Raw genomic sequence first — 12303 nt, forward strand, 5'->3', positions numbered from 1 at the left:
TTAAAAGCTTTAATGTACAGAGACATGACAAAACGTAATTTTAAAAGCAGTGACGTCTCATTTTGGTTGCTGAGAGGAAAGGGATGAGTCGTGGATGAGAACTGGCTAGAGCTGTCACCGTTACTAATGCATTCTAATGACTTGCTGCATATATCCCTCACACCAAGCACACAAGCCCCTTTCATTACTTCTTCGGTACAACTTGCCTCCCTCTTGGTAATTATTTCAATCTAAGTGATGATAAGGGATTCATTGTTTTAAGCAGTGATTTATGGTGGTAGGAGATACCAGTTCTCATTTTCACTTTCTGCTACATATCAGCAGTTTAGTTTTTAAAAAACTGTATTAAAGAATGTAGTAAACCCTTGCTTTATCAGTCAACAGTATTCAACCATTTTTATCAACTAGACATTCACTCTATACAGTCTGAAATGAATACATTTTCTTTGAAAAGTACAGAACAAGGGTTTTTTATTTAAAATTACAGTTTTTAAATATTCTCACTTTCTAGTTTATTAAAGCTTTATTATTACTATTAAAAGCCTTATATCTCAGAGATGGGTGTTTTATTCAGAGAACAAACACTTACTGATCGTTTGCTGTGTGTTAACTTTTATGAACTGAGCTGAGACACAAACTATGTCTGGTCTGGTCCAAATGGCAGTGTCCAGAAGAGATGTGCCCAGAGACTGTAATCACCGTGCAAAGGGACATTTAATGTCCGAACAGGCTGCCTTGGAAGCACGGAGGGAAGGTGCAGGACTCTAAATGGCTGAACTGGATTCTGAACAAAGACAGACTGCTCCAGAGGAGAAAACAGGAGAGAGAAAGAAGAGCTAGGAATCTGCAGGCAGGACGGGAGGAGGGCTAGACACTGCCCAGAAAGGGACAGTATAGCAAGACAGTTAGAAGCATAGACTCTGAAGACAGACTTCTTGGGTTATACTTTGGTTCATTAAATAGCTTCTCCATGCCTCAGTTTACCCATATGTAGAGATGGCACAATGAGAGCATTTGCTTTCAAAGACAGCTATAAGGTTGGTTGAGTCACCTTTTTTATTTTGTAGAAGATGCGTATTGTAAACTATTCAAATGCTTGTTATTACTAAAGTTGGAGCACAGGATGCTTTTGAGGAGAATAGCAGGAAGAGTGAAAGCCTGGAGTGTAGGATTGGGCACAGATAAGAGGCTTGTGGTTAATTGTGAAAGAGCTTGGGACTTATTATTGAGTTTTATGTAAATGATGACATGTAATTAGTGTGAGGCTTGGAGAAAGACTTAGCAGCCACAGGGAAACTATCAGGGAATGTGATATGGAACAGAAAGATGGGCAAGGAAGCTCTGGAAACAGTCTGGGGAATGGCCCTGAGTCTGATTCAAGCTGCTAGGATAGCTGTGGAGGGAGAGAGGTTAGCCTAGAAAGTACCCTGGAGACAGAGCTAGGATAGTTATGGAGAGAGAGAGGTTAGCCTAGGAAGTACCATGGAGACAGAGCAGGGATAGTTATGGAGGGAGAGAGGTTAGCCTAGGAAGTACCATGGAGACAGAGCTGGGATAGTTATGGAGGGAGAGAGGTTAGCCTAGGAAGTAAAATGGAGACAGAGTTAGTCGGAATAAGTGCTCATCAGACGACCACATAATAGTTCTCGCACTAGGTGTGAAACCAAGCTGAACTGAGAAAGAGAATGCTTTTCTATTTGATTGTACTTTTAAGTCACACAGTAAGTCACAATAAATGTTACTGCCTCGCCTAGTGAAACTATGTTTTTGCTGTCTTTGTTTGTTTCTTTGTTTGGTGTGTGTAACTAGCTGAGATGATTTGATTTTGAAAAGCGAAGAACAAAGACTTCAATTTGGGTGCAATCTTGGCATTTGGCGTTAAAGGTTCTAATTCTGAGACCTTGAGTTTCAAATGACAATGTTAACTATTTGGAAGGTATCTTTTAGTAAGTTTGCTTTAGTTTTCCTCGTTGAGAATGCAGAGACTTTCTGGCTGGCCTTGCTTCCCCTTGGTGCTATGTGACTCTCTGACATCAGCACAGATATATTCAGCCTTGACATGTGATACCGGCTGGCATGAAAAAGAAGGCTAGGATGAGTGAGCTTACAAGCATTGCATGGCTGTGCTCAAGATGTAATGGCATCTGCAACAGGTGTTCCTTGGGACCAGGGTCAGAAAGGGCTGCTTCTCTATTTAAAAATAAGACTAAGCAACTTTAATACAACAGTGTATAAATTATAAAAATTATAGATGTATGTCTCTGATATACATGGAAATTATATTTAGTAATAAGGTGCAGCCATAATTTTTCCTTTTGTTCCTTCCCTTTCCATCTCTGTGTTAGTGTAATGTATATATGTATGGATGATTAGGCATGGGGTCAGTGCCACACTCAATGTGGGGGGTAAAACCTGGAGAACTGGGCTGTGCCTTCCACATGTTTGCAGCAGGGTTTCCTGCTATTTGCTGTGTATGCTGGGCTAGCTGGTCCAGGAGCATTAGCATGCTGCCCTCTGCTTCAGATCCTCCACAGGAACACAACATGATCACAGATGCCTCAATGCTCAGACTGCCAGGAACCAATGGCAAGCACTCTGAGCTGTGTCCCCAGCCTGACAAATACTTGCCCGCTGAACCATATTGCCAGCCTAATATCTTCTATTTCTAGATAAAAGGCGTCAGGTGCCTGTGGCATACGTTCTGAGGTAGTAGGATGAGTTGGTTTAATGCCTAAGATTTTTTTAATGGTTCTATACTCTGTATATGGCAACCTTTTATATTTAGAAAACTGAATATCTTCTTTATTCTTGGAGAATGATTAAATTTAGCAGGCTGTCAGGCAATTAACAATAACAGCAGAGCTGAATAATCAAACACTTCTTATTTTCAACATTGGATTCTAAAGCATCACTGCTGTTAAATGGTAACAAGAGACCATTTGCATCAAAGTTTAGTAACCCAAGGATTCCCCCCTACAATTACAAAACAAAAACAAAAACACATTTTCCTTAATATTTACTTCTATGGTTGACTGTTTCTTTAATAGTAATCAAGGTGGCATAGTGAAACACTAGCTAAATCATAACATCTATACTCCTTTTCTTAGGTTATGACTTGGTCCTTGTGACTATCCTACCAGCCCCACCACTGACTCTAAATAGTGTGTGATAGGACTTTGATCTAGGAAACACCTGTCTGGACCTTTTCTGGTTCTTGAATTTTGATGTTACTAATTGCAAAGTATTTTCTGCAGAAAAAAACAAAAACAAGTATGACAAATTTATTTTCTAAAAAAAAACTACCGAATCTACTTACTAGTTTGGCTCCACCTAACCTTTGAAAATTTTAAGGTAGGGAGCTACAGTTATCCCTCCTTTCTCTCTACTCTCCATGTAGTTCTGGTATTTCTGAACCACTCACTGAAGTAATAAAAACCCAGTACCCAGAAGAGACACCACCTCCAATAGATGTATGTATAAAAATGTTTTTGTATGCCAATTTCCCTTATCTTCTTTCTTATAATTAGCAAGCTATTATATTTGACCTGAGCAAACTGCTTTAATTAGGCTGTCCACGCATATTTCAATAAAACTTGATTTTTTTGACACTTCAAATATAACCTCGTGTCATTCATGCCTGCCTCCTATTTTAAATTGATAGCATGTTCCCGCTGTAGAAATTACCAAGGCTACTTTTTACACCGATAGTAAACTAGAGTTGGCACTTAAAAGTTCTGTGCTATATTATTTATCTTCATTGAAAAGTAAAGCAACATCTTTATAATTCCAATATTATAAATTAATTTAGGAACCTGAGGAAATATGATTATGAAACAACTAGTCACTCTTGAGGATATTCTTAAGAGGTGAAATATATTTAAAGGTTTTTCATGGCAACATAGTCTATTGATGTCTAATAGTGGTATCAGGGATTGAGGTGATTGGATCAGAATCTACAATTGTCTGCAGTCTGGATGAAGTTATTTTATTTTTTCCTTAGTCTTCTCTAACTGCAGAAATGATATAAGTACACTGGTTTCATTAACAAAGAACATGACAGTTCAGGTTGATGACTGCTTTGCCTTGGCTAAAGCTGTACCAACGAAGACTCCAGTTAATCCATAGTTCCTTTCAATAGTGTTCAACCACTCCTCCTTCAGAAGGAGTGTTAGCATTTCCTGGAAACCACCCACAGACTGTGGCCAATGCCACATGCTTGCTCCAGAGCTGATGTCTGTGCTTACCTGCACTGGTGCCTGCACCGGATGTGAGGTCTCCACCCATCAGACCACCTATGGAGTAAAGAGGAAGATGAAAAGGAGAAAGGCTAAGGGGCAATGGAACCGATAACAGTGCCTTTAGTACTCAGCCTTTGTCTTCTCCTGAGAGACAATCTTAAATAGTTCTACCTATGTTGGAGGGCTGACATTTGTTTTATTGTGACATGTTGTGCTCAAATGTTAAAAATACATTCACTCACTGACATTTCAAAGATTTTTTTTTTCTCTAGGAATGATTACATTAGAAAATTATTGTCTGTGAATAGTCTCTGCATTATTATTTTCAAGTCTAGTTTTCTCCTAAAGAGGTACTTTACAATAAATATAAAAACTTCACTTTATTTCCACTCCATGCCTTGATATCCATCTGTCTGATGTCTAGTTTCTTTCTAAATATAATTTATAAAATTAATTTAGTGCAATATTTATTGACTAGAAATTTTATTTTCTCATAAGTTGACTAATATTTCTAGTTGAATTTTACTTAATGACATGATAAATAAGCTTTCTTTGCCACAGGTTTAAAAATATGCTAATTTGTTGTTAATTTAAGAGACAATATTAAACCTTGGACTGGCAAGATGATTCAACAGGTATGGTAGTTCCCCCACCAAGCATCATGGCCTCTGTTCCATCTCCTGGACCCACACAATGGAAGAGAACGAATTCCTGCACACTATCATCCTATGGCCACACATGGGCAGGGACACTTGCATGCCTGCATCAAAATTAACAAATAAATAAATGACTATGTTTCTTAATGACAGTTGTGGACTTTCAGTAAGACTGAATATAATGATTATTTTAAAGATTTTAAAATGCAAGATCTAGAAAAATAGTGGCAATAACATTTTATTGAGATTTCTTAGTTGTTTCTTAGTGGTACTTGTTATTACTTGGTTCCAGGTTTCAGAATCTGGAAAGATGTTTACTATATTTTAGAAAATTGTTGTAATTTCCCACCAAATATAATTTTGAAGACAGTGTCAAATTTGAAATAATAAATGAATATGAGTTCTCAAATAGGACATTCAAATACATCTAAATATGATCTAAAAGGAATCTATATGGCTATTAGAATTTATATAAAATTTCAATCATATTCTAAAGGAGAGAATGGCACAGTGAAGTCTTTTGTACACACTTCCCTGGCTCATGATTTATAAAATCTTCTTGAGGAAAAGTTCTTCCATAAAGAAGCTGCACTAAGCACAGCTAAATGTGCCTTAGTTATTGAAAGTACCCTGTGGAGTGTTTCCTTAAAACCAGAATAGAGATACACAATACACTGCCACACGAGATTAGAAATACAATTATTTTTGATGCTGCTTCTGGAACTATGAAGGAATGGCTTAGTTATATCAGTACACACTGACTTAGCTCCCACTGTGAGCTTGGGAAATCAAATGGGCATTTTCTTCCTTTCAAGATGCGTCAAGTCCAGTGGAGAAAAGGACATATTCAATACAGTACATCATAGCATATTTAGCCAGATTCACATACTAAGAATGGCTCTTTTTTTTTTTTTCTGAGCAGTAATTTCTGTCTCTAGGTCATGGTGAATTGAGGATCTTTTATAACACTGAGGCACATCTGTGGTGAATGTCCCTGAGTATGTGACGTGCTCTTGATGGAATTTCTGACTCAGCTGAGTTCTTATTTCACACCCCTCACAAGTCGTGCCAGTGGGCCACACAGTTCTTTCCTACCTTATATTCATTCTGGGATAAGTTGTCTCAAAAAACACTTGATTTAGACAATTACATATATGGTCAGATGCAATTGGAGAGCAGAGAATGGTTTCACATAAGAGGTGACTTTTCCGTAGGCAGAAGAGAGAAGATGATACTTTATGCAGATGAGAGAAGGAACAAAAGTATGTAGACTAGATATTTGACACACTGTTTGAGAAAGTATGTGGTTAAAATATAGCCACTGGAGGAGATATTTGACGGTCAAGAAAAAATGAAGTATGGGTTACGAAATATTATGAAAGATACTCTGAAGAGCTTAGACTGTGTCACAGAGCGAGTCTGGTAAAAGGTGGCTGTTAAGTGATTAAAGGATATAAATGGGAGACCAAAGTGCACCACCTAGGTAAGAAAGCTCTGGTTAGAAGAGGGCCCTTCCAACAACTTGTGACATTATGTCCTGTGAAGGACATACCTGTGTTACCTGCACTTGGAGGTCTATGTGTTACACCAGGAGACATACTATTCCTCTGCAGAGAAGGGTGGGCCAGTGGCAGAAGGTTGGGGTTTCCCAGCGAGCTGACCGGGTTGCTGTATACCAAACTGTTATGGCTCGACACTGGGATGGAAACCGGCATTTCAAAGTTGGGAGGTGGAACAGCCTGTGGAGCAAAAACAAGGGAAAAGCCGTGTAAGTACGATGGAGAGGTACTAACAGGGCATTCAAGTAGCAGACAACATTAATTTCTCCAAGAAAAACGTCAGATTCAAAACTGTTCAATGTGTAGATTACCATTAAGAAGGGATCTCAGGATGTACAATCAAATGGATTTCTGCACCGTGCTTAGAACTCTTTCTTTGCGACTCTTAGAAAACGTTTCACTTCGCTGCGAAACAAAGCCCCATTTCATTAGACTCATTGTCTTTGAATTCCATTCTATGAAGCAATAATTATTCATTTGTGATATCTGAATCTGGTGCCAGAAATGACTGTAAGATCAAAGGTATATAACTGTGATGACTTCCCAGAGAAAAAGGGGGATTAAAATGCAAACCAGATCCTTTGGTTTAATTGCTTATTGAAGCATATTTATGCAGAAGTTTAATGATATAAAATCATCTTCAGGCCTGTGAATAGCACATATAGTTTAATTATTATTTTTAAAAGTCTGCCTTTTAATAGCACTCAAAAGATAATAGGCGTTTAAGGTACAGGTTTCAGAAAAGTGTGTATCATTCACTAGCTTGCATTTTAAAAGGATATCTCAGAAAATATGCAAAGTTTCACATTTTCCTGTATAGGTACCACCCTTGCCACATGGCAAGATCTATATCTCAAATGAGAGAGTTGGCAAATATTTAGGGAGCTGAAGCTGTGCGGTTGTCTAATTAGAGTGATCCAGGTTCCAATTATTGATTTTTTGCTATTATTTTGGCAATTTAAGCAAAATTATGTTTCTGTTTCTGCTTGCAGGAACTCATCATAGTTGTAAACACTCTTGTCTTTCTCCTTTTGTCAGCATTACAAATGAAAATACTGTCCAAATGCCAGAGGACTCACGGTACCAAGGCACACAGCATTTATAATGAACTATTGCCCATGGGTGTATACACACAAGGATACATACAAACCCTCTGAGGTTACCAGTAAGAAGTTGTTCAAGTTTGCACACATGTTTATTCCTGGCTCAGCTGGTTTGCTGTTATTGCTTTCAGTTTTACTAGTTTTTTTTTTCTTTAGAGTCAACATCAACTATCTGTGACTGCTTGACTGGCTGGCCTGCACCTGCTTGTGTTGTTGACACCTATAGTGAGTTCTCTGTTGCTGTTTATGCTCTCATAGTCTTACAAATACTGATAAAAGCAAATGTTTCACAACTTTCTTTCAAATGAACTGTTTTTTCACTGTTTTTAAGGGAAATAAAAATGCTCAAGTGACATCATAATACATCTGTCTTTTAGGTCATTTGTGGGTTGTATACAACCTAACAGAAAATGACTTTTGGACAAACTCTATGACAATAGAATACAAATGCATATATATATGTATATATATGTATATACATATATATATACATATATATATGCATGGACATATATCCAAATATCCAAAGCCCTGTTAAGCAAGAAAAAATATTAATGTAGTTGTAAGGCATAAATGTCTGTAGAGTGGTAAACATATCCCTTTCCTGACATGCCAAATGAAAACAGAAGTCACCTGTGAAGACAGTACAATAATATTGCTAAGCAGCCATGACCATCAAATCTTTTTTTCTCTTCCCTGGGCTCCAGATAAGTAAACCAGGCTTTTTGGCCACTGGTATAGCTGCAGCAGCCCAGAGTGGAGTAGAGAGGCTAGTGCCTGTTTTGAAGCAGCATCCTTTGCTAGACTGCAGCTGTGTTGCAGGGCTGCTTTCATCCATAGGATGACATACCTTTGAGTGGCTCTATTGCCCTGCTGTCATGATTTCTTGCTCTACTTGCATTAGGCCTGCAGGTAACAGCTTGTAGGTTCCAAATCCTAACACATCTCAGTTCTCTCTCACGCTTCCTTTAATTCTGTCTATTTATGTGTGTAGTCCTTTTAGCAATCTTCAGCTATACTCTTGAGCTTGGCACTTGTTTCTGTCTTTGACCTTAGATCATGTTATTAGTTCTACAGCTTGGAATTCTGGGTGGACTTGAGAACTCCCTCGTTCCCAGCACCAGTATGGTGATTCCTGCAGTTGCTTCTTGACATATCTAATGGTCCTGGGCCTCATCTTCCTGCTTTTTACTTTTAACACACAACCATCAGGATTCTGACCCTTTGAAGAACACATTATATGTCAGCATCCCCCTGCTCACGCCAACATCCCCCTGCTCACCCCAGCATCCCCTTGCTCACTCCCAGCATCCCCCTGCTTGCCTCCAGCATCCCTCTACTTGTCCCCAGCATCCCTATGCTCTTCGTTAGCATCCCTCTGTTCTCCCCCAGCATCCCTCTGTTCTCCCCCAGCATCCCTCTGTTCTCCCCCAGCATCCCTCTGCTCTCCCCCAGCATCCCTCTGCTTGTTCCCAACATCCATCCCTCTGCTCACTCCCAGCATCCCCCTGCTTGCCCCCAGCATCCCTCTGCTCACGCCATGCATCCCTCTGCTCGCCCCTGGTATCCTCCTGCTCACCCCAGCATCCCCTTGCTCATTCCCAGTATCCCCCTGCTTGCCTCCAGCATCCCTCTACTTGTCCCCAGCATCCCTCTGCTCTTCCCCAGCATCCCTCTGTTCTCCCCCAGCATCCCTCTGTTCTCCCCAGCATCTCTCTGTTCTCCCCCAGCATCCCTCAGTTCTCCCCCAGCATCTCTCTGTTCTCCCCCAGCATCCCTCTGCTCTTCCCCAGCATCCCTCTGCTCTCCCCCAGCATCCCTCTGCTCTCCCCCAGCATCCCTCTGCTTGTTCCCAACATCCATCCCTCTGCTCACTCCCAGCATCCCCCTGCTTGCCCCCAGCATCCCTCTTCTCACCCCCTGCATCCCTCTGCTCGCCCCTGGTATCCTCCTGCTCTCCCCCAGCATCCCTCTGCTCGCCTCCAGCATACCCCTGCATGCCCCCAGCATCCCTCTGCTCACCCCCAGCATCCCTCTGCTTGTTCCCAGCATCCCTCTGCTCACCTCCAGCATCCCTCTGCTCGCCACCACAAGTGTGCCCATTCTACTTCAAGTAAAAGTTCCACTTCTTCAAAAGGGCTAGATATCCTCCAAGTTTTGGCATTTACCAACCTCCACTATCTCAATCTTGCCCAATTTTCTCATTCTTGACCAAATACCATGATTAATTCCAGTACAACATATAAATTTCTTCTCAAAGACCTGCCGTCTCTAGGACGTCCCCCTTAACTATTCTATTTCATCTATCATCTTGCTTGCTCCTTAGGCCCATCTTAGATATCTTTCTCTTCTCTTACAATTAAAAATATTTCGAAGTTGGTTAGAAATGGTCCCATTCATCAAAGTACTGAAGGTCTGTTACTCTAAACAATTCAAAATGTACTCTTCTTATTATATGTTTGAATATTTCTTTGTAAAGGAGATTTTTGAATATACTGTATTAATATTAAAAGTGTAAGATTACCAGTTCCTACATATGTTCTGCTGATAGGCACTAGGGTGTGTAATTTCCATACTTGATGCAATTTAACCCTGTCATTATTCCTTCATTGTGCATAATGTCTTTCTTTTTCAAAACAGTAAGATTGAGAAAATGGCCCAATGCCATTGAACTAGTGGTTGATTCTGGTTTTGATCCTAGATTGCTATGCAGTACAGATTAGTATTTTGGAGCAAATGAAATCTTATAGTCAGAGATCATATTATTTACACATATCAGGTATTAGTAAACTACCATCCATGGGCCACATGATTAACAAACTTATACAACTGAAGCCTTGGGAAAATGAATTTTAAACACTCCCTTCTTCCACATTACTCAAAAGTTCATACTTTTCAAACCATTTTTAATTTCAAAATTTTAATATGTGCTTATCATTCCTACTTATAAATATTCTACTTTCACTAGGTACCCAAGCATCACTACAGAGCTCAGTCTCTCCTCATATTGAATAGAATATTGACTTTGACTCAATAGAGGGCCAAGTTTTTCTTTCTCCCCCTAAGGGATTATAGGTACATTGACAATACAGGAGGTAGGCAATAATTATGCAATGAACTGAGGTATCCTACCAAACAGTTCAGTGAAAGTCACCAAACTCCTTGTTCCTTCTAAGCATCACCATGAAGAATTACTGAGTTTCTAGCACACTGGACCATAACAACTTGAAGAGAATCACTATACAACCATTTAGGCTTGGCTAAGTGGAAGTCAGACATATCCCAATATCAGAGCATACCTAAACAGCTTTGAACTCACAATAGATACCAACATCACCGGTGCAGGCTGTTGTTTGTTTCACTTCTTCAAGCCATGTCAGGAACTATCAACAGTAATTTGAAAGTAGATTATAAGCTTAACATGACCACACTGATATGATGTCTTAGCAAATCAAGATTAGCCTTTTCCAAAGACATCTCAGCTGCAGCCCAGTTGTATAATGAGTTGCCAATTAACCAGGGAGCCATTTAGTACCCTGATTTCCTTATCTGTGTGAAGAGATGATTGCACAGATAAAGATAATGAGCATTTCTGAATACTTGGGAAGTAACGTAGAGGGTAATGTAACCCAAATGTTTTGAAGAAATTTGCCTTATTCTTTTCCTTCTTGATTTCTCAAAATTAGGAACCTTTAAAAGAGTTATATTAAAACTTGTGGGTTCAAAAACAGAAGTCCCCTAAAGGTAATTATGTCATGGCAGCCTCTAAAAGTTTAGAATACTCAGTTCTGGAAAGTGGAATTTGGGCAATCAAAGTGCTGTGGATAGGCTTGCCTTTCTAACTTAGAAACTTACAGAAGAGGGAGTGAGCTGCTGCTTTAAGAATGTGACTTAGAGTGACAGCAAGCAGGTTGTCCTCACCCTAAGTGAAGCAGAGAGGATGACTGCTCAGCTCGAGGCTACTGATGTGTGTGACATCCCAGGAAAAAGGGCATCTGAACTCTTAATCTCCTCAAAAACTCCACCCAAAAAATTCTGCTATAAATCAAATAGTAATCTTTGGTAAGCTATTTCTTTTAGTTAATGGGCCTTCTTTTATTCACGTGAACAGCTGAACTGAATCTGCTTTGCTACTAACTGGATTCTTATTACCAAGCTAAAAATCTCCTAGTGGAGAAAATAATGTAATACAAGTCTAATGGCCAAGGACTACCAACTGCCAATATCCCCACTTTTCATGACTTCCTAGAAGGTACAACATTTCCTGTTCATTTCCTGTATATCCTTAGTGTGCAGACTTCCATCACTGTCTAAGCATCTGCCCTCTCTTGCCCCCATATTCAATTAAGTACGGGTAATACACGGTCACCCCACCTAACTTCACTCTATTCACTTCACACCCTGCTATGACTTCATCATCTCTGTTAGTTTCCATCCTCTTCCTCTTCCTTGAACTTTACCATGCTGTCCCCATCAAACCTATGTGTTCAATCTTTCTCCCTTTTTTAAAAGTATTTTTACTTTGCATATAAATCATTTCAACTGATTTTCACATTAATTCTGTTGTTGATTCTAGATACAACATCAAGTCTCTCTCATCACAGTACATCATTTGGAAGAAAATATGGACATTTCTTTCCATTTTCTCTCTTCTCATTCCCTCTAAAGCAAGTTTGCTTCTACCTCTCATTCTTTCAGCCATTTTGCTAATCCTTGGGTCCTCTACTAGAGCTGTTTTGCTTGTCAT

The 12303-nt window shown here is 39.6% G+C and overlaps 1 protein-coding gene across 8 annotated transcripts in view; it reads right to left on the reverse strand.

Annotated features, from left to right (window-relative positions):
- Mef2c (myocyte enhancer factor 2C) overlaps positions 1-12303 on the reverse strand; it is a 144618-nt gene that overhangs the window by 27142 nt on the left and 105173 nt on the right. For 7 of the 8 annotated variants that reach the window (XM_038323782.1, XM_038323787.1, XM_038323784.1 and 4 more), the window contains 2 exons: positions 6447-6633; positions 4245-4292 (listed from right to left, as the gene is read on the reverse strand). In XM_038323782.1, coding sequence (XP_038179710.1) covers positions 4245-4292; positions 6447-6633 — 235 coding nt within the window. The remainder of the gene's footprint in view (positions 1-4244; positions 4293-6446; positions 6634-12303) is intronic. The other variant, XM_038323785.1, reaches the window with a different exon arrangement.

Source organism: Arvicola amphibius, chromosome 3 (assembly GCF_903992535.2).
Source record: "Arvicola amphibius chromosome 3, mArvAmp1.2, whole genome shotgun sequence".
Lineage (NCBI taxonomy): Eukaryota > Metazoa > Chordata > Mammalia > Rodentia > Cricetidae > Arvicola > Arvicola amphibius.